This window comes from Silurus aristotelis (genome assembly GCF_946808225.1).
Source record: "Silurus aristotelis genome assembly, chromosome: 2".
In the NCBI taxonomy this organism is placed as follows: Eukaryota; Metazoa; Chordata; class Actinopteri; order Siluriformes; family Siluridae; genus Silurus; species Silurus aristotelis.
In genome coordinates, this window is record NC_139575.1 from 26,018,936 (window position 1) to 26,042,659 (window position 23,724).

General features: G+C 37.9%; 1 protein-coding gene across 3 annotated transcripts in view; it reads right to left on the reverse strand.

The window, feature by feature from the left end:
* Window positions 1-23,724, reverse strand: part of sema3fa (sema domain, immunoglobulin domain (Ig), short basic domain, secreted, (semaphorin) 3Fa) — an 83,567-nt gene that overhangs the window by 31,356 nt on the left and 28,487 nt on the right. The window contains exons 1-2 of one of the 3 annotated variants that reach the window (XM_083532666.1): window positions 21,478-21,854; window positions 20,300-20,466 (exon numbers count right to left, since the gene is read on the reverse strand). In XM_083532666.1, the coding sequence (XP_083388792.1) occupies window positions 20,300-20,450 (151 nt within the window). In that variant the 5' untranslated portion in view covers window positions 20,451-20,466; window positions 21,478-21,854. Of the gene's footprint in view, window positions 1-20,299; window positions 20,467-21,477; window positions 21,855-23,724 lie in introns of those variants that run through there. The other 2 variants (XM_083532667.1, XM_083532665.1) reach the window with 2 other exon arrangements.

Sequence of the window (23,724 nt, forward strand, 5' to 3'; positions counted from 1 at the left end):
TTTTGTTTTAGTTCTATATTTTCATATAGTGTGTGTATGTATATACAGTATCTCAAAAAGTAAGTACACCCTCACTAGCACAGTGTAACTTTAATATCAGCACATGGACACTTTAGCGACAAGCACACAGGCACTTTAAAACTGTACTTTAAAATTGTCAATATCTATGTCACATACATATCCATCCATTTCTGTTTAATTATTGCAATCTATAATCTATTTATTTGTTTATTTAGTACTGTGCAAAAGTTTTAGACAGGTGTGAATGCAGTAAAATAAGAATGCTTTTAGAAATAGCAGTGTTAATATTTGCAGTATTCATTCATGGAAAATGAAAAGTATCAAAACAGAAGACAATTACAAATCAAATCATTTGTCAATATTTGGTGTGATCACCCTTTGCTTGCAAAACAACAATTCTTCTACGTATACTTGCACACTGTTTTCAAAGGAACTGTACATGTTCTGTACATCTTGAAGAACTAACCATTTATGTAGATGTAGGCTGCCTCGAATACTTCTGTCTCTTGATATACTCTCAGTCAGACTCGATGATGATGAGATCAGGGCTCTGTGGAGGCCAAACTTTTACTTCAAGCACTCTCTATGGTGAATATTTTAATGACATTGGCTGTATGTCTGGGTCCTTGGCCTGCTGCAGAATAAATTTGGAACCAAACAGACACCTTGTTCATTTTATTGCATGATGGTTAAACATCTGCATGTATTTCTCAGCATTGGGGACAGCATTAATCCTGACAAAATCTCCAACTCCATTTGCAAAAATGCAGCCCCAACTTGCAAGGAACCTCTACCTTGCTTTACTGTTGCCTGCAGACTCTCATTCAATACTTTACACTATTCCAGCAGGAACAAGTTGCTCAAGTTGAATATGCATGTTTTAGACCTATCTATTTATCTTTTACTCTGTCTGTTAAGACCAGTGAAAAGATTAAGTTTTTAATGGATTTTTTAGCCAGCACTTGTCTAATGAAGGAAGTTATAGCCTGACAATTCCATAGCCTAGTGCAAACACTTGTATTAATGATGGCACAAAGCTGGTTATTATCTAAGCACTTTTGTGCATAGTTGCAAAAGAAGAGGTCACAATGTGTGTATATGTATATAATATATACAGTGCATATTTGTTTATTTATTTATTCAGGAGTCCTAATCTCAGTTCCTGTTAACTCTGTGTACAAAAGGAAAAACGAACGTTTTTGCTGTAATATATACCTTCTGAATTTAACTCTAGGAGGTATGGGAACCATCTTACCAAGCCGCCAATGATTAAATTAGTTTGCAAGAGCAAGGTCCAAGGGTCAAGAGTGTTATCACAGCCCACAAACCACAAGCAACAAAATTCAGCTCAGATGGCCACTTCTTGGATTCTTTACATGAGGACTGGAGGTGCAGTCTAAACTCCTCCTGAATGCTCAACGTACACCCTCCTTGACCCCTGTCAACTGAAAACAAAGGAAGGATCACCACAAGCTAGTCAGAGTGCAGCACAACCTGGCATTCAAGCCTAATGTCATCTGACAGCCCAAAGACATGCACTTTACAATGGCAGCTGGATGCATATGAGCTTAGAAGTAAAAGGCGAGGATCCACTTCCACACAGAGTGGCCTTTATGCTCCCTTACTGGGTCTAGTCTTAAGAGTACTTAAAGTACCTTCTTTGATGGTAATCTTTACTATTAACTTCAAGCAACCAAAATATCAGGTTTTAAATATTCACAATTGCTTGCATTAGCAATGGTTAAACAAAAATTATATACCAAAAATAATCCTGGATTGTTCACAAAAGTCAAGCATATGGCGGGTTTAAAAGGTTAAAAGCCAAGATTTCTGTTGTGGCTATTGTATGAAATTATACTCTGTAATCAGTCGCAGAATAGAAATAAATGAGCAATCAGGGATTTTGCTGTCCTGTCATACATTATTCAAGAGCGGAGAGTGAAAACTCTCAATAACACAGCATGTAGAGCACCACAATGCATCAGAAACGCATCTGTCTTTTTCACTCTGTGTCTCTTATTGTCTTTCTCACTCGCTCTCTCTCTCTCTCTCTTCCTCACACACACACACACACACACACACACACACACACACACACACACACACACACACACACAAACACACACACACACACACCCACACACACACACACACACTCACACACACCCACACACACACACACACACACAGACACAAACCAAGTGTCCCTGGGGAGAGGAACATGAGAGAGAAAAGCGTTCTTCTTCATGGGAGGTGTGAGTCAAGATTCACATTAACCATAAGCAGTGCAGTGCCCAAGTAAAATATCTTAATTATATGCTAAAATGTGCTACCAGTTTAACTTGATTATGGCTGAGAAAAAAATATGAAAATATGAAAATATATATTTGTCATTCATGTTCCTTCTGAAAATCAGTAACAGGTCCTGCTCTTTAAAAAACAAACAGTTCCTAAGCACATAGCGGCAAGCCTACATATCTAATAGCTATCTAAACGCAGAATAAGATATTGCAATAACATTTCTTTTTTCAAGTATACAATGGCTTTAGTCATTAGCCGTATGGTCAATCAAATTATTTCTAGTCAAGAACAACCCTCAGGCACTATCAAAACAAATTTTGAAAAATAAGTTCACTAAAACCCAAAACGTTATATTTCTTTCCTCATGAGAGTGAACTAGTTTTCAAGGCACATACTTTGCAGGGACACCTTAATATAATATAATAGGCATATAAAGCAAACATATAGGAAAATCTTTTTTTTCTACAATTTAGCAGTAGAGTGTGAAATATTATCATATTAACCATATTACCCTAATAACATCTAGTATTAGATATACATATTAAATCATAGGTGAAAATCCTAACGGAGCATCCAAAATAAATAGTAGTAATATTAATATAATAAAAAAAAATCTAATTTTACATTGATTAGAATGAATATAATTGTATATAACTATAATTAATATAAGTGTATATTATTGTTTAATATACATATAATTATCATTCTAAAAATATCAAATCTGTCCTAAAATGACATGATGATTGAGACGATTTTAATTTCGCATTAATCAACTTAAAATGTTCACATTGAAGGAAGTCCCAAGAGAAGGTTGGTTTGGGAGGGTTTTAAAACACATGTAAATTCCAGATGTGTCAAATTGCTCATCTCTTATTTTGCTTCATGTTTGTGAGCGAGAGCTAATACATGCATGCTCTGATGTTAACTGACAAAGCTCTTGCACAGATTATCAGGTCTGATAATATAATATAATATAATATAATATAATATAATATAATATAATATAATATAATATAATTAATATAATATAATTAATATAAGCTGCCACTCTTGGGCCCTTGAGCAAGGCCCTTAACCCTCTATGCTCCGGGGGTCCCTTACGAGGGAAATATCAAGGTCCGTGACGTCGGAGTGACGTGGGGCCGCCTTCCCGTGGGCTCACCACCTGCAGGAGGGACCGAAAGGGACGGTGCTGTGAGGATTGGGCAGCAGTCGAAGGCGGGGGCCTGCTTAGACTGCTGCCCCCCCGACCCGAATTACGGATAAGCGGGAGAAAATGGATGGATGGATGGATTATATATATATAATTAATATAATATAATATAATATAATATAATATAATATAATATAATATAATATAATATAATATAATATAATTAATATAATATAATATAATATAATATAAAAAAAATAAACCAGTGAATGTCACTGGATATCATGGCATTGGTGATATCATGTACAAAAGATTGTAATTTTTCAGTTGTATACATTTGGGTTGGAAAGGGTTGACAGATAATAAACAGAATGGCATGCTTAATCACACAGACTCTGAAAAAAAAATAATCCAGCCCTGCAACACCAGTAAAACACCATAAAGATAAAACAGGAAAAAGCACCGCGCTCACCGCTGATGAATGAGGTTTCAGTGCCCTAAAGAATTTGTCATGGACTTTCAGAGAGGCCAGGAATTATACAGTCCCATACGTCCTTGTTCCAAAACAAATGAGTGTCCCATATGGCACTACATGTGCTGAGAAAACTGATTGTCCAGAAAAGCAACTCAATCTTATAAAAATATATAAATAGATTTTAGATATAAAAGCATCATTAAGCACAACGCTGGATTATGTTGTACAGTTACCAACATAGATCATAAATTTAACACATTTGCTAAACATATTACTTTGTTCATTTACAATAGAAAACCCAACAGTAATAATTAATTACACCGCATTCCATGCTTAAGTGGTTGGCTAGACTTCTGTGTTTACTTCTACAACACCCAGAGCTTAAATGTGACAGAAATGACACAGGATTACTGTCCTTTGGCAACTCATGGTGACTGACAAAGCAGCACAACCTATTTTAGTCAGTGTGTGAGGGCTGGTTTATATTGTCTCACTGGCCCTGTTCACACTTCATAGTAACATTCATCTCAGCACCCTGATCATGCAGACCACAGGTGGAGGTGGTCTGGGCTGTATGTGGCCACTGACCATTTGTTAACAGACATGTATCCTGGTGTAACCCACTTAACAATAAATGATGTCATGCTAATTTGTGTAAATTGAACTACACTGCTTCATTTATACATTCTGTATGCTTATACATTGAAATCATTTTGCAATAGTGGTCTTAATGTTGGTATTTACTGAAGGGATGAAGAGGAAGATGATGATTGGGCGATGTATTTTCAGCTGTCAGAAGGCTTTGTTGGATTTTTAATATTAAAGCTTTTGTGAACAAAATCTGTGTAGGAGCTGACACATGATGGCTAAACATACTCACTACGAGCTTTTATTCAGACAAGTATATCTGAACTAGGTCTTAAAGTACCTTTTTGTTGTTTCTGGCAGATTTGACAGCCTACCCAATAAGGAAATGTGATTATAAGTGGTCAGTGAAAACAGATTTAAGACACATGAATAGATATTTGCCTTGGCTTTTTATGTATGATTGGATCACCTGAGAAGGACCTCAAGTTTGAGCAAGGCAGTCTGAGTGCAATCAAGTCTTTTGGCTTATTACCAACACATTTTAGCAGAAATTGAAAGAGCATTTCCTTGGTTCTTATTTATAGGGATACCTCAGAACTTTTGGCCACCACAAATAGACCAAAATGACACTTTAATGCCAAACACTACAAACGCACATGGCTTTGATAAACAATTTAAATAGGAAACAGAAATGGAAAATCAAGATTACTGTAGTAATTTGTCAGGTTGTAGTTGTAATTGAACCTTGGGGTTATATGGGTATCCAGTCATTATAGATTTAACCATATTCTCTTTCCAAATGAATTTCAAAGCATAAAAAACATAACATTAGAATCTTAATTTCCAATCCAAGTGCAGCCTATTCTGAATTTACTGTGTTTAATCATAATATGAATGCAATGCTTATGTAATGCCCATATATATTATACACTATATTGCCAAAAGTATTGGGTCACCTGACCTTTCCTGCTATATGCGGTTCTTTTCCAATTTGTTACCACAAAGCTGGAGGCACTTAATTGTATAGGACGTCTTTAGAATCGTTTTTTGCAAGTTCTGTATTCACTTGAACTTGGAATCCCAAACCTGTTTCAGCATGGCGATGCCCCTGTGCACAAAGTGAGCTCCTTGAAGATGTGGTTTACATGCTTTAGAGAGGAAGATCTTGAGTGGCCTGCTATAGAGCTCTGATCTCATCCCTACTTAACACCTTTGGGATGAAATGGAACGCTGACTGCACCTGAGGCCTCCTCACCTACACCAGTATCTGCCTTTCATAACACCCTTGTGGCTGATGAACACAAATATCCATAGCACTTTCCAACATTTCGTGGAACATCTTACCAAAAGAGTGGATAGATTTATTAGAGCAAATTGGGACTAAATGTACTAAAATCACATTCCAAACTTATGACCAGGTGATCCAATACTTTTGGCAATATAGTGTATATATGACTTAATTAAATATGAAAAACCTCAACAAAGTCAATCAGCTCTATTAAATAAAATCTAATGAAATTAGCTGCAGTTATTTAGGTGATTACTTTGTTGGTTCAGTGTAATGGGGTGAGTATTTAAAAACAGCAATCAAAATGTACAAAATTCAGATCATTAGCAAAGCCCATTCTCTTTTCTCAATGACTTTATTAATTGCTGTATCGATTTATCTAGTTTAGTGCAAATGGCCCAATGCCGTTGTTTTAATGGACCTATTGATTCATCAGTGTTGAAAAGAATTATCTACAAAACACCCATGAAATTGTATAATAGGATTTCCCCTTGTTCAGAATGCTAACTGAATTCATGTGCCAAGTAAAACAATTTGCCAAAAAGATGAAAGCCAGAATTAAAGGAAGGAGTTATTGGTGTTATCGCAATACAGGGTTTTCTTTTCTTTTTTACATTGAGAAATCTTTAAAAGTAATTGCTATAACATCATTTTAACACCATTTAAAATAGACATACCAAACATCAGACATGTTTAGTTCTCTGAGGTTATAATGAGAATGAAAATGAGAATATCAATGATTTTATGCTTGATCAGATAAGATTTTCATACAAACAGTCGTACTGTAGGCATATGATAATCGTATATATGTTATAACAATCAATGTAGACATGGAATCAATTCTAGTTTTTAACGGCATACTTTATAAATATATAATGTTTCATATACTATATTTATACAGCGGTCCTTAACACAATACACAATCTAACTACAAATTCCACAGTTAGGAACCTCCACAATGTGTCTATTATTCCTGAACAAATAAAACTGCATCACTTTGCTTATTTAAACAAATGTTATTTCAAGAATTTGAAGCGTATAAACTTACAAATGTATATATGTACATGCATACACTTAAGCTTGTACCACAAATTATATATTAAAGGCCTACATAATACAAGGTCAAAATTGTAACAGAAGCCACCATTGTTTCTGGCATCATCGATCATGCTTACTCAACTCTCTTTCTCTCTCTCTCTCTCTCTCTCTCTCTCTCTCTCTCTCTCTCTCTCTCTCTCTCTCTCTCTCTCTCGTCCTGCTCTCAAACACACACACACACGCACACACGCACACACACACACACACACACACACACACACACACACACACACACACACACACACACACACACACGTCAAAGGAGACTGGAAATGCATTTTCACAAATCTGTCTGTAATCAGCAGACAGTCTAGGAACCATGTTTCGAAGTCCTACAAAGCAGATATCAGTCACATATGGCCCTTTATACTCTCTTCCTCATAATTTCTCAGCTTTATGTTTCTTTTACTACTAACATTAGCCAAATTCTCATTCTAGACTGTATTTATATTGTCTGTCCACTTTAAAGTATAATGTTGGTATTTTAACTCTCTTCTTATCCCTGTCTCATTCTTATCCCTCTCGCTCTTTCATTGCCTTTGGAAATGCATCTGTTCCTCTCGGTGCCTTTCACAGTATCTATCCATTATATGATCTCCTCTGAGGTTCAATTTCCCACAAGGACTAATGCGACACGGACTCATGATTCAAAGTGAAAAGTGCAGTTCTCAAAATCCCATCATTCTACCTTCATGCTACCTTCGTGCAACAACCTAAAAATGTCTGGAAGAAGAATGGATTTCACCTTTAAACTCCTTGTCACTTGTTACTTTCCGTCTCTATACAACAACCTTCCAGACGTCCTCCAAAAGACTCCTTTGTTCCAACAGACTTGTTTTTAATAAGCTTTTTTGGAATAGGAGCGCTGCTGTGATTAGTTTAAACCTTAAATTACTTTAGAAAAAAAAAACAAGCAATACATTCTCACACTTTTCTTTTCCGTACTGGAAAGTCAAATTTGCTCTTTAGAATGTCATCAGGTTTTTTTATATTGTTCAGTGTCTAACTAATCATTACCTGACGGTGTTTTGGTTTTGATAGCTGGCTGTTGAGGATTTCTTAAAATCCAAGCTTGTGGTTTCTCATATGATCATGCATGAAATTTTGAGTGACAGTGTCTTATTCATTAAAAGTGAATTTCCTGAGTAACTATAGCCGAGCCTGCTCCAAAGAAAAAAACATAATCCTGTCATCTCCCTCTCTCTCTCTATCCCTCTCTCACTCTCTCTCTTTCTCTAGCTCTCTCTCTCTGTGTGCATAGAAACCTGACCTCAGATGTGCAGAGGCATTTTTGCAGCGTTTTTATTTGGTTTATGTAAAGTTCATGAAAACCACCAGAAGGATGTCATTATCAGGTATAATGTTTGGACTTTATTATGAAGCACAGATGAAATTACCAAACACGCTCTGCGGCCAGAGATGTAGAAGGAAATGACAAGTGTGTGAGACTGAAAGGGAGAAAGAAGAGCTACAGTAGAAAAATGAATGGCTCTGAGGAGGTGCCAAACAAGACCACCTTGCGAATATCCAGACACACGTCCGAAAATGAGGGTGACATCATCTTTACACAGAACAAGATGATGCCAGTGTAGGCCCTGGCCATTATAGAGGACACCCATGATTCTATCCTCGCCACTCACACACTCATACACACACTCCCACGTGGCTCACAAAGAATAAACATGGCATTTACACTTAGCTAAGAGTGTCCCTAGAGACCGGAGCTCAATCTGGCCTAACCGCAGGCCCTGCTTTTTCCCATAGAAAGACTGCCTGAGCTCTGGCCCACATGTGGCGCTCCACGCTAGCTCACGTTTCTCCTCACGCAGATGCGCAGCTGCTGAACTGAAGTGCACCATCTGGACAGCATCAGGGATTATTACCTGGGAGATGCACTGAAATGCATATAGACACATGCACATAATAACCCACACAGACGTCTCGTCATGTTTATGCCAGCACACACTCCATCACAATTACTTACACACATGCACACAGTCTTATGCACACATGTAGGCAGGTGAAATAAAGGTACTCTCATATGCACTTTCATGTTCAAGATTGCCACTGGAATGTTCCAATTTATGGTTTTCAGCTCTTTCTATTCTCTTTTTTGAGTATTTATTATCTTTTAAATTCCATACTACATGTATGCTCATTAATGTTCACAGTCAAACAGCTTGCTGAGCTTCTCTCTCTCTCTCTAGCTCTCTTGTCCCTGTGAATCACTCCTCCCTTCTTTAGCATCAGAACTCTGATTAGAAGAGTCTGCCTCATCCGTCAGTCAGCAATTGCAGATTATTGTGTGTTTCCAAGAGCCCCAGTTATTGCCTCCAATAGTCTTAACACTGTGCACTTCACCACTGTAATGATAACCTACACTCCATTAGCGCTTGCTCATTTCTGTCTCCCTGTTGTATAATTTTTCTCTTCATTATCTTCCCTACCACTTCCCCCCTGTCAAATGAATTCCACATAGTGGGATGGAACGGACAGATTTTTTTTTTCCATTTACCATTCCTTACCCCCTGCTGTTAGCTAGCACTTGGTTGTCTTCGTTTAGCTTGTGTATTGGTCAACACCCCCTCTTTCTGCTGCATTTAATAATGTTTTTGGTCTACTGGCATGGATCATTGCCCATGCTGCTGCACTGCTACGGTAACAGCATCTAGTGTTGACTGACAGACGGTAATAAATGGTGGCAGCCAAAAACAACATACACAGAGAGGTGCCCTTGACCCCGCCACCCCTCCCAGTCTCAGGACCAAGGTCAAGCCCAGTCTGCTAACCTCCACAGTATGACTCCTCCAACCATGCAACAAATCAGGAGGCCCCCATGATGACAGATTATGTGTATAATTTGCTTGAAGTTTGCAGTAATACTTATAGCTGTCTTTTCACTGGCATCAATTTTGACTGGTGACTTACTTTGACTTACTACTGTATGGAAATGTAACTATTAAACTGTTAAAAAGCATTTTTATACAACATCCTCTGGAGTATATTATTTGTTTTTATAAGACATACTTGGAATTATAAATTAAAAGTTCAAGGATACAGACAACTATAAAATGTTTGCTATATATCAACATATATACATATATCAACACTTACTCACATGCATACACATGTCATATTCCACTCTAGTTCACAGGTTTCTTTATCTCTTTATCTTTATTTCACACAAAAGTTTCCACACAAAGATCTTTGATAGCTTGGGCACAGTGGTTTAAGCCTGGGCTCCCTATGCGTCTGCTTTGTGCAAATGCCTTTTGTGAACCTGGCTTACAAATAAACCTGAATGTGGGTGAGTTTGATTGAATTGCAATGTGTTGGACCCCATTGCTCTCCTATTTTTATACTAAAAAAGAAAAGGCCACAATGGGGAAAGTCAAGACAATTTCACAATTGTTGACATAAAATTGAGGGGAGCTTTGAATGAAATGTTGAGTAAAAGCAGAATGGCCGCCTGGGAAACTTTATCTGACTGGTATTAAAAAAGCTGGGATGTGGAAAAAACATATGATCCTTAACTGTGGGAAATATTTCTCTAGTCTGACCAGCAATGGGATAAGAAACATTGATGGCTCAAGTCAATTAAAAAAGTCTAGCAAAAGTAGTGGAAAGTAGTAGAATGACAAATGCACATGGGTCTATGTTAATATTGTCTGACACGGTACCATCCGGATACAAAATACTGTCATTATAACAGAGCCATCTTTCAACACACATGCATAGACAGAAACACAAATCCACTCATATATAGGGTTGGGTTTTTTTCCATATACATGTGCTGTTTTTTTTTTTTTTTTTATCTCAACCTGGAATTCTGACTGTTGTCTTATAACTTCATGTCTCCCTGCATTAATCACAGCTATACACAATGACAGAAAACATCTGGCTGTTACAGAGACTGCTCAAAATCTGCAATGTGGGAAAATGAGCAACTGTAAATAAATGTAGATAAATTATAGATTTTAGGAAGATTAAATAATATATAAAAAGCTATATGAATGGCAACATTTTGGTTAAAGTTTTTAAATGGATTTGTATGAATCTATCTAAATAGAATTTCCATCAAAAAATATACGTATGTATCTACCTATTGTCTATCTATATGACACAAGAGCATACACTTCCATCTGTCTGGCAGGCTGTCTGGCTGGCTGGCTGGCTGGCTCTCTGCCTATCTATGAAACATTAGCGTAGAGTAAAGAATAGTATTCTATTTTGCTAAGTTTGCTTCCTCTTTTTGCTCAAGTTCAAAAAAAGACAAGATAGGATAAAATAAAGAATACAATAAAATAATGCCAGGACACAACACAAGTAAAACTTACAATGTAATTATCATTGAAAAAAAAAAAAGTTGTTTATTGTTCCATGCCAAGACTTGATGGCTCTGATGGTGTGTTAGTTCTCCTTCTCAATCTGATATGGCAATGCCAAAAAAATTATGATTAGTGTATAAAGTATAAAACAACATAGAGATACAGTATAAGTATATAATGCAAACTGCGCTACTTGAGATAAAGCTTGATTAGATCTTGTAACAAAAGTCTAGTCTACTTCAAATAGACCTGTCCAATAAGTAATAAAAAGAAAACTATATTAGGTGGCTAATGGTTATGGATGTCTAACAAGGAAAACTGTCAAAGCAAATAAACTTTTTTGCTTCTAGAGTAAGGTATACAATAGATATATAATAAGCGGTTCTGAGTCAGCATATTGCGAAACCAATGCTGTCAGCACTCATTACATTTGGATTATTGGAAAATTTGCTTAATCTTGGCAGCAAAAATATCTTTCTTTTTGCACAATATTACAACCCTGGCATGTCCAAATATTCTGACATACAATATTTCCAATTGATTGCCACATCCTAATCTAAAACATTTTAAATCTTGGCATGCTATGTCTTCACATAAAGCAGACAAAAAGAACTCATTCAAAATGAGATTCAAAACTTGGTGGAAAGAAATCTGTATCTGTAGATAAAAGACCAGTCATTAGTGTTGTTATAAACCATCTGCCTCAGTTAAGTTCATCAGCACAAACTCCACACTGTCCGCACACAATGCATTGGGGTCGTGCCACAGACATTTCTCTTGACGCCAACCTCATTTTCTCCTTCATGAGGACCAAAAATGCACACTGAAGTAGTTCTTATTCCTATAGATCAAACATCCAGGCTCCAGGGTTTATGGGGGCCATGTTTGAAATGATAAATGTCTGCAAGCTTCTCAGTCTCTTTCTCAGTATCTTTTTTTAAGTGGTCCCCAAAACACATGCTTGGAATGACTCATCCCGGAAGCTTTGCCCTTACCCAAAATGAATGTCCAAACGCCCCTCATGGGAATGTCCCCATGAATTCATAGACATGTGACAAAGGATTGAGATAAATAGATGGGCATTAGGGGTTGGGACGTTAAAAAAATGAGGTGATTAAAATATTAAATGATCAGGATGATAAAAAAAGGAAATTGAGCAGAGGGAAAAAACAAACACAGTAAGAGATTGACAGATCGAGGAAGAAAGAAAGAGAGAGAGAGAAAGAGAGAGAGAGAGAGAGAGAGACAGAAAGATATAGAAAGAGAGGGGGTGTGAGACAGTAGGGTCTCTATATATAGCTGTGCCGCTGTCACCTTCACTCTTCCTCCACAGAGCACACTCGCTGTAACAGCTCAGATTCAGTAAAGCAGCACAGGATCCCAGGATGCACCACCACCTTGAAACTCAAAAATGTTTGTTGCAGTAATACAATATCACACATGCTCCCAAGTTCACACAGACCTATAGATCTATATATATATATAAAACAGAATGATACCATTCCAACCACAAAGTGTGATATTTCTCCACCAATAATCATTTTTTTCTCCAAATTCAATGACATAAATGAAAAGGAGCTTTTTGCAAAGACTTTACTTCTGACTAAATAGCACCAAAAGAGAGAACTTAAAGCCACTTGTGCTGGTGTAGATCTGACAGAGCTGTGGGGATTCTTGCAGAGAGCTAGCAGAGTCTGGAAGGGTCAGCAGGCTAAGTTTATTATGCTGCCAAGAGCTCCATTAGAGTGTAGCCCATGGGACGACCCCAGAAAAATGTGCAGAGATGCCTCCCAACTCCCAGGGTTATTAATATCGCTCTGTCACATTTCTGTGGTTGCAGCTACAAAGCAAGAACCCGACTGGGCCTGTAAGTGGAGCCTAATGATGGGCCATCATGATGTCACTCGGGGGCAAATATGTGCAGTTCAAAAGGAAAAGGATTTCAAGACAGTGTAGGAAAAGATTTGGATATAATGGGATCTCATTCACACTGCCCAGACATTACACGAGACAAAGAGACAGACGGAGACATGGAGAGGCAGGCAGGTAGACTGATACACAAAGGCGGATGCAAACACACGCACACAGACACACATACACACATAATCCCTCTCTTTCTGTAACACTTTTTCTCAAATGATTCATGTAGGTGATCGCTAGCCAAGCTCTGGAGAGATAGGTACCTATTTTGTTGTCCTTATTTGTATTGTGCCATACAGAGATTCGTGTTTCACAGAGAATCAAAGTGTGTGTGCATGTGTTTGTGTGTGTGTGTGTGTGTGTGTGTGTGTGTGTGTGTGTGTGTCTTTTCATCTAGTAGTCTCCCATATTTTCCAATGGCATTGTGTTATTTGCCTAGCCACAAACTACCTCTATTATTCACCTTGTCTCTCATTGTTTCTCTCTCTCTTATTATAGAAAGACAATTTTCTCACAATTCATGCTTTCAAAATACATTTCCCTGCATTTTCTACTTTCCTTTACTCTCTACCTTGTCCCATTAAGGTAAGCATGAATGCAACACTTTGGGGCAAATACATTTCCATTCATATCACCATTACAACAGGCCAATTAAGTGCACATGAAAATATTGCAAAACAACACGATTAATTCGAACATAAAACCCCCAAAGTCTGTTTCTCCAGGCATGTGATTTATTCTTGAAGGGCATACAGCTAAAGCAGAAGAGGGAATTTTGCCCAATGGCATTTTAATACATAGTGAATTAGGATAATTGAAGAGTCAAAGGTGTGAAGGACATAGCTATTGGTGCTGTCAACTGGCTGTTTAATGGCTTCCAGAGACCAGAGTAAACATAATAAGATTTTATATCTAGCTGTTTTATGTGAACTTCAGAATTCTGAATCAAATACAACCAAAACTAAAATTTTAATGTATTTAAATCAGAAAATTATTTCTTTTTTTTTCGAATCAAGAAGCAAAGGAGCAAAGAGAAAAGAGTACATTATTACACATAAATTGAAAGTGCTGAAGCTCGACCTACTGTATCTAAGCATGAACATGGCCACATGGGGACTCTCATGCACTGTTTGGACTGACACAAAAACTTTTTTAAAGATTGTTTAAATAAATAAAAGCAACATCAAATATCATGCAACCCTGACCAGGATAAAAAGATGACCAAGGAAGAATAAATGAGTGAATATTCAATGTCTATTCAATATTTTATGCTGATGTTTTGGCACATTTTCTTTCACACACAACAAAAAACAGCCATGAACTTTGGATAATACAATATTTCCTTCCTAGTCATGGCCAGAGATGAATGTACCACACAGATATTCTTTTACCAACCTGTGAGGAATGTGTGAATATTAAGCCAGCTAGAGAGCAATAACAGCAATCAGCAATAACATAAAATTTTTTTTATTATTTTGGAGTTAATACTGCAGCTGTTGGGCTGCGTGGTTCAATTTTTTTTTACTTTCAGACCACGGGAAAATTACGGTTCCAGGTGTTGCAATGACCACACAGGAAAAGGGTGGGGGAAATAAGTCAAGTGTTTTAAATTTAAATGACTTTGAACAAACAGAAAATGAGAGCAATTAACACTGAAACCCAGCCTCTGGCACACATAAATAGGTGGTCATTAGTGCTTGGGATAGAAATGTCTGATAAGGTCACACATGTAAATTGTGAACCTAAATTTCACATACAGACACAGACACAAACACAGACACAGACAGACACAGACACACACACACACACACACACACACACACACACACACACACACACACACACACACACACACACACACAGTGTCCTGATGGGGTCACAGATGTAAACCCTAGGTGGTGTATGCTGCTTAAGCCTATTAGAGCTTACTCTACTGCTGAGGGATAATAAATCATTTATCCTCTGTGCTGAGAGGCAGCTAAGTCCTGCTGTATAACCATAAGCAAGGAGCACAATACTATAACAACTATTTAAACAAATTTATTTACAGTGCTCTCCAGAAGTCTTCAACCAGCAAGGCCATGTCTTTGTTTTTGCCATTTAATTAATACAAATTGGTTTAATATTAAAAGATTAATATATAGATATGGGATCAGTATTTTAGCATTTAGTATTTCCTCACATTTACCTCAAAATGTGTTTAGCAACTTAGAACAGGCCACCTTTTGTGTGATCTCACCATTTTTCATGTCATCAGAAATATATAAACATGTATCTGACACATGTTTCTTGTTGCCCAGGTGCATCCTGTTTGATTGAGTGTTCAAACAGTTAATAGGTCTAAATATCTATTCTTGTTTTGAGCCCTTTGTTTTACCTGTGAAAACTACAGTATAACTAACATGAAAACCAGAAAGCTGTTTATTGAAGAAATACAATTGCAAGCTATTTTGACAATGAGACAATTGGGAAAATCATTCACAGTCAATGCACAAGCTCTGGTCAAAGCCAAAATGGAGTGTCCTGAAAAAGGAAGAAACCACTGGTATACTGACAACTTTGGAAAAAATGTTGATGACAGGTACAATGTGAGAGCTGTGAAGAAAAACTCTAAACAACAGTCAATGACTGCAGAGAGTGAAGGTGTAAAAATTCACCTTTTAAATAAGCCTTCAAGAGTTAAAACAGAAGCCAAACTACCCAGCAGCAATGAGAATTGGAAAGCCACACTGGAATTCATAAAAAGAAATAAAGAGATAAGTTGCAAAATTTTGGGGACAAATATTACCTTTATCCAAAATGATGCAAAGCCAAAGTGAACAGACAATGAAAGGATCTGTTCATGATCCAAAACATATAAGCTCATCAGTGAAGCATGTTGGAGGTGCTGTTATGGCTTGGGCTTGCATGGATGCTTTCGAATGGGCTCGCTAATCTTTATTGATAACAATTTACGATTGTAGAAAAATAATTAATTCAGTATTATAAAGAAACATTTAGACTTTCAACTGACAGAGACAAAAATCCAAACTAATTGGGAGGAACTTCATCTTGCAACAAGTCGGAAAGTAAAAAGTTGAGGAAAAATAAGATATTTTATAGACTCACCATGTTAAACAGCAAACCGTTACCTTACTGAGCAGCATTTTACATCCTATAAGGAAGACTGAAGTGACCACCCCCCAAACAATATTTAAAACAAGCTACGGTACAAGCCTGGAAAAGCATTAGAGAAGAAGTAGGTATGATGTCTCCAAGACAAGGAAAATTCAACCAAATAGAAATATTTACTGTTCTGATATTACAATCCTGAAGTCTTATTTACTTTAAGACTGCTCCTGCTCTTTTGCTTGGCTATAAAATGGGTGTTCAAACACCAAGAAAAAGGTTGTATCAAAACCATGTATGTCTGATATTCAAATTTTAATCTCTAACCCGCATGTCAAAAATGAAATCACCTTTTCATTAAAATACTTCTGGAAGTGACTTAATAGAAAATGTGCTTCGCAGTCACAGAGCCTTAGTATGCTACTACATGTAAGATAAACAAGTTTTAAATCTGTCCCAAGCAACCTTTAAGGCTGACCACTTATCTCAGATGACAACTTCTCAAAGGGCAAAAAGTTGAAGCAGCTTTTGGCAGAAATCTATAAATCTATTATCAGGCCTTATCTTGGCTTCAACACAGGTCTGTGGGTTATTTGGTTCAGACCCCCCCCCCCCCCCACACACACACACACACAGCTCAATGAAGCCCCTCTTTTCTCCTTGACAATTGTGGTACTTACGCAATGTCTAAATTTATTCCCTATTCCCCATATAATACACTAGTTTGTCTATCAGTGACTATCAGAAAAGATATTCCTTGAAAAGTGCACTTTATTATTACTCATAATGCACCATTAATCCACCCAGACACACTTAACACAATTAATTCAACTAAAACAATAAACTTGTCATCGATAAATCTTAATAATAGATATTTAACCACTTTGACTGATACATACATGTGAAATATCTTTTTTAAAGAAATTCTCAAGTTGTATTGTGCAGGTTTTTTTTTTATGTAATAGCAGGTGACAAGCTGGTTTTTTTTTTTGACAGCTTAGACAAGCAAATAGACTACATAGTCAATTCAGCCATACGGCAGTCAGTTACTGCCACCCTATACAGTATAACGAGTAGATATGGATCAGTCTATATAGCAAATATTGAACAAGGGAGTGAAAGAGCGATTTCAGACACAGCGCTAGTCTGTGTGGTCATTCTTTCAATTTCTCACGTATCCCATATCTCAGATGATAATACAGCGGCGGCTTCAACACTCCCACGCCTTTAAAAAAAATAAACAATAGGGACCTTCATATACGACACTGTGGTTCAGACAGTGCACTTAAGCAAGCTCAGGCTGCAGCGCACATTAAAAGCTTACACCAGAGAAGCCAGAAACACTTACACACTTAGACGAGCACTTAAGAAAGAAACTCTGCAGCAAGCGAGTCTTTCATTGTGATAATCTATGCATTGCTCTGGACATACTGCAAACATAAAAAAAATCTCAGCGCTGCCTTTTCAAGAATACACATCTAAAAAAGACGTGTAAAGAGAGTCTACTGCCGCTTTACGATTCCGAGTGCTGGAATTCGAATTAAAACAACATGCACAAGCTTTGCTCGAAGCCACGCTTTCAATCACATGCAGAAGCAGAACCGTTTTTGCCAAACTGTTGAATGTGCCTTAGGTGTTTTCCTAACCATTAAACATGGATATAATATGCAGAAACATGTCTATAAATCCACCAGCGTGTCAAAACTGAGTGGTTACATGGACGCACACACTCTTAGGTCGCAGTGGGGTGCTGAAAGTCCTCTGGGCTATCTTTGAGCAAAATAGGGGATTCTGAAAACAAAAGATAGAAGAAAATAGGAGGGGGGGGAGAAGAAAGTGTGTCAGGGTGCAGAAAGAAGAGAGAAAGCAAGAACGTGCATGAAATGAAAACCGCCAATAAAGCACACACCTAAACTTGAGCTGGCGGTGAGATGATAGAGGGATCAAAGCTCCTGTAAATAGGAGACCTAGACCATAAGCTTCAGACATGATTTATCTTGGCCTCCTAGGATGTACCGCTGGCCCAGACGGCATGTAATGTAAAAAGGGGCGATAAAGATGGTGGCATCTTTTCCTTCTCAACTTGCCGACACCACGGGAGCTGAAAACTGACTTGACCTGGCAGGGTTCCTCTTCATTCAGGTCGAGTCGGTTTTCAGCTCCACACACACACACACACACACACACATATATGATGGTGTGGTCTAGACGTCTATATGAATGCTGATGGGAGTGTTAGCAAAGGATAATCCCCTAAAAGCTTCAGGATTTCTTTGTCAGCGTTGCCCTAATCAAAGTCAGTTTCTTGAGATTAACATTTCTTTTCAACCATAAATAACACAGCTTTATAGCCTAATAGAGAACCTCTGAGATACATAGCAGTACTTGAGAAGATGATGGAACTACATTCCTAATGATCAGCACTGAAAAAAAAAAAAATAGCCAAGGTCTACAATATTTTTTGTTTAAAAGCGTGCAACGGTTGAAAATGATCAGCTGAAGCAGTAAGTGTTTTTTAAAAGACGGAGTGTGTCAAACCAAACAACCCTAAAAGGCATGTATCATAAGGCACACTTTCATTATCCCATATCTTTAGCTTTAGTCATTTATATCTGCCTCTTTTAGCAACAGAGCAGTCCAGTGAAAATTTCCAGACTCTTCTGTGAGAAATTCTTCATGCCTGCTGCCAAGCTGAGTTGGCCCCCTTTAAGCATGAACTAGTATGTTCACTGATATATATTTTGGCACATGGTGCTATGTTTTGGCCACATGGGCAAATGCTTTATGTTACCATGTCAGCCCAAAAAAAGGCAGAACTGAACAAATAAGAAAAAGACAAAGGAAACCTGCTAAAACAACAAGCAATAATAGAATGTTTTTAGTCATTATTTGATAAATCGCCGCAGCAGAGGAGTACAATAGTAACATTTAACAATGCCTTATAAAAGCGAATGCTTTATGTCGACTGCTTTTAACAACCTCTCAGCAGCAACTCTTGTATAAATCTTGCATTTTTATCTCATGACTTTGTTAAGCTTAGTCAACAGTTCATTATTATAAAATAGCACCTGATCATTTCAAACCCATATTTCTATCTGATAAATCTTAGTGGAGGAAAAAAACTGCTTTTGATTTGACTGGCCGTTTCCCCTTAATAGTTAAAAGCTGAAACTGAATATCGTGTGAGAAAGTAAACGTGTCTACAAGAGGAAATTTTGAAATGCATTTGGAAGAACATTTAAAGAAAGTGCATTGCTGCATTTCAACCAAGCACAGAGTACAGAATCTCCCATCAAACCACAAGTAAAAAAAAATACAAAACAATTATAGAAATTCAATAACACAAAACTTAAAAGTAAACCAGCTGAGAAAATGCATTTGGAGCAGACTGATTAACGTGGAATTAGACGCATGAAAAAAATATATAGGGAGCTGCCATGCTCCGCACTTTACCCACCAACCCAAAGAAAACTAAACTGTATTACAGAAGAAGTCTCTAACCACAGAAATACAAGCTATGAAAATGGAGCGGAAACATAATGGGCAAGGAAATACACCCTTATGACACATGTGCGAGAAGTGTGTGGAGTGTGGCCTTGATTGTACTGCAGCCTGAAAACACAGCAAGTGCTAACTAATATTGCATGTTTCCCACACGATTTCAGTCCAAGCAGCCATGTCCCTTGCCAAGAAGCAGCCTACTAAGCAGTTGCACAACCAATTGAAACAGGAAACCACTGAATATTGCAGCTTCCTCGAACGACATAACCGCACCAACAGCTTCCAGATTGGTAAGAGTCATAAATCAGAAACGTCCGAAGTGTGGCAAATCTGAACGTTTAACAAGGAGGATATATCAAGCACAGTCTCAAGATTGCACACTCATACAAATATGCACGGAAAGCTACGAGTAGTGGCTAGTGTTTATATTTCCTGTGACTTTATTGTATGAATGCAATATAAATGATTTCACTTAGTACATAGCCGAATTCCATCACATCAGGTTTGGTTTATCTTACCTTTGAAGGACAGGTAGATCCGTGGCGCTGACATAGGTGGCAGAGAGGCAAATGGGTTACCCTGGACTGATACAGCTGAGAACACAGAAATCAGAAGGGTCCATAGAAACAAATCCATTGTGCTCTGAGCAATCATTGTGTCCAAACACATGGAGAAACAGTCAACCCTGCATAGGACAAAGAGCGAGGGGAGATAGGGGGAGAGATAATGCATAGACAGGTTACACTTTTGGAATTTAAAGTGTTAAAATCTGAATTAGTACAATCTGAATTCAAGCATTGCAATTCATATTGCTTAAACAGATCCTTTGTATAAATACTTAATTACACCTTTTAGTAGATGCATTAGAGAAACATTTTTCAATCTCTAGTCCTGCAAAAGAATGTTTAAGGAAGTGTAAAGGATTGTAGATTTCATCTTTTTTTTTTCTAAAAGTGGAAACACGGTCTGGGATACAGATTTCAAACTTTCGTCTAGGTTTCTACTCAACATTATACCATGTCCTAGTGCTCATAATGGACCAGACCCCCCCCCCCCCCCCCCCAAAAAAAAAACAAAAAAACAAAAAAAATCCGAGTTAACACCTACAGTATATTTCATTCTTTCTGGAGGCAAAAACAATGCTGACACTGTAGGTATTAATTCGCGTTTTGCCACGAACAGCAGGTGAACACTGGCGCCTCATACACACAGACACACACACCAGGAGACTTTAATGCACCTGTAACCAAATATAATAGTGCCATCCTGCACGCGCGTGCGCCTGGACACATAAAATAAAGGAAGGTGTGTGTGTGTGTGTGTGTGTGTGCGTAACGCATCCTTATTTTCATGCACCGTTCCATTCAGCGGACACAATTGGATGCTTCTGATTTATCTATTCGTTAAGCTTCAAAATACAAGATATAAAAAAACACGTATAAATAAATCAGTAAACAAACAAAAAAATAAAAGTAAAAAATAAATAAATTACAAACCACCAAACACCCACAAAAAAGCTGGTACTACCGTAATAAAGAAAATGCATGATTACCCGTAATCAGGATGTTTTAATTATTGTAAAACGACTATTAAATGGGGTGATCAGAACTATTCCTATATCATTAGAAATCCGCAAACACGCGTGAAAATGCGTGTTCTCTACGCGTCTGTGTAGATCCCAGACTTCAGCATTCACCTGTAATATTATCCCAAGTTTATCCCGGTATAAAACCCCATTCAGAATCCAGTGAGGAGAGGAAAGAGAATTCCCGCGATGCGCCCTGCTGCTCTTCTTCAGTCCAACACACACACATACACACACCCCCGCTTACTGCTCACTGTCACAGGCTGAGCAGAGATACAACGCGCGCGCGTGTGAGAGAGAGTGTGCGGGGTATTCCTCATGGACAGCGCTTATTCACTCCGCCAGAGCAAGACGTCTCTCTCTCTCTCTCTCTCTCTCTCTCTCTCTCTCTCTCTCACACACACACACACACACACACACACACACACACACACACACTGGCAGGTGGACGCAGCGCCTCCTCTTGTGGGCGGAGCCTCACCTTTACCGAAGTAAAGCCCCGCCCACCCCAGCTTGCAAAACAGAAGCGCACTTAATCGCACATTTTTATCTGTTCTAAATTTACCTTAAATTAATAGTTTTCAAGTTTTTAATAATCTAATCAACATTGGGCATGGACATATATGCTTTATGCAAATGTATGTTTATTCTTGTTTATTATCATGAAACCATACTCATCATAGTGCATGAAGATTTTTGTAAGTGTTTGAAAGTAATTATGTTTTTTAAATTGTAAACCATAAGGACGCAGGACATCAGCTTCCACACAGACTTTTAATTTAAATATATATATATATATATATATATATATATATATATATATATATATATATATATATATATATATATATATATATATATATATATATATATATATATATATACAGTGAGGAAAATAAGTATTTAAACACCCTGCTATTTTGCAAGTTCTCTCACTTAGAAATCATGGAGGGGTCTGAAATTGTCATCGTAGGTGCATGTCCACTGTGAGAGACATAATCTAAAAAGAAAAATCCAGAAATCACAATATATGATTTTTAAACTATTTATTTCTATGATAAAGCTGCAAATAAGTATTTGAACACCTGTCTATCAGCTAGAATTCTGACCCTCAAAGACCTGTTAGTCTGCCTTTAAAATGTCCACCTCCACTACATTTATTATCCTAAATTAGTTGCACCTTTTTGAGGTTGTTAGCTGCATAAAGAGACACCTGTCCACCCCATACAATCAATAAGAATCCAACTACTAACATGGCCAAGACCAAAGAGCTGTCCAAAGACACTAGAGACAAAATTGTACACCTCCACAAGGCTGGAAAGGGCTACGGGGAAATTGCCAATCAGCTTGGTGAAAAAAGGTCCACTGTTGGAGCAATCATTAGAAAATGGAAGAAGCTAAACATGACTGTCAATCTCCCTCGGACTGGGGCTTCATGCAAGATCTCACCTCGTGGGGCCTCAATGATCCTAAGGAAGGTGAGAAATCAGCCCAGAACAACATGGGAGGAGCTGGTCAATGACCTGAAAAGAGCTGGGACCACCGTTTCCAAGGTTACTGTTGGTAATACACTCAGACGTCATGGTTTGAAATCATGCATGGCACTGAAGGTTCCCCTGCTTAAACCAGCACATGTCCAGGCACGTCTTAAGTTTGCCAATGACCATTTGGATGATCCAGAGGAGTCATGGGAGAAAGTCATGTGGTCAGATGAGACCAAAATAGAACTTTTGGGTCATAATTCCACTAAACGTGTTTGGAGGAAGAAGAATGATGAGTACCATCCCAAGAACACCATCCCTACTGTGAAGCTTGGGGGTGGTAGCATCATGCTTTGGGGGTGTTTTTCTGCACATGGGACAGGGCGACTGCACTGTATTAAGGAGAGGATGACCGGGGCCATGTATAGCGAGATTTTGGGGAACAACCTCCTTCCCTCAGTTAGAGCATTGAAGATGAATCGAGGCTGGGTCTTCCAACATGACAATGACCCGAAGCACACAGCCAGGATAACCAAGGAGTGGCTCTGTAAGAAGCATATCAAGGTTCTGGCATGGCCTAGCCAGTCTTCAGACCTAAACCCAATAGAGAATCTTTGGAGGGAGCTGAAACTCCGTGTTTCCCAGCGACAGGCCAGAATCCTGACTGATCTAGAGAAGATCTGTGTGGAGGAGTGGGCCAAAATCCCTCCTGCAGTGTGTGCAAACCTGGTGAAAAACTACAGGAAACGTTTGACCTCTGTAATTGCAAACAAAGGCTACTGTACCAAATATTAACATTGACTTTCTCAGGTGTTCAAATACTTATTTGCAGCTGTATCATACAAAAAATAGTTAAAAAATGATACATTGTGATTTC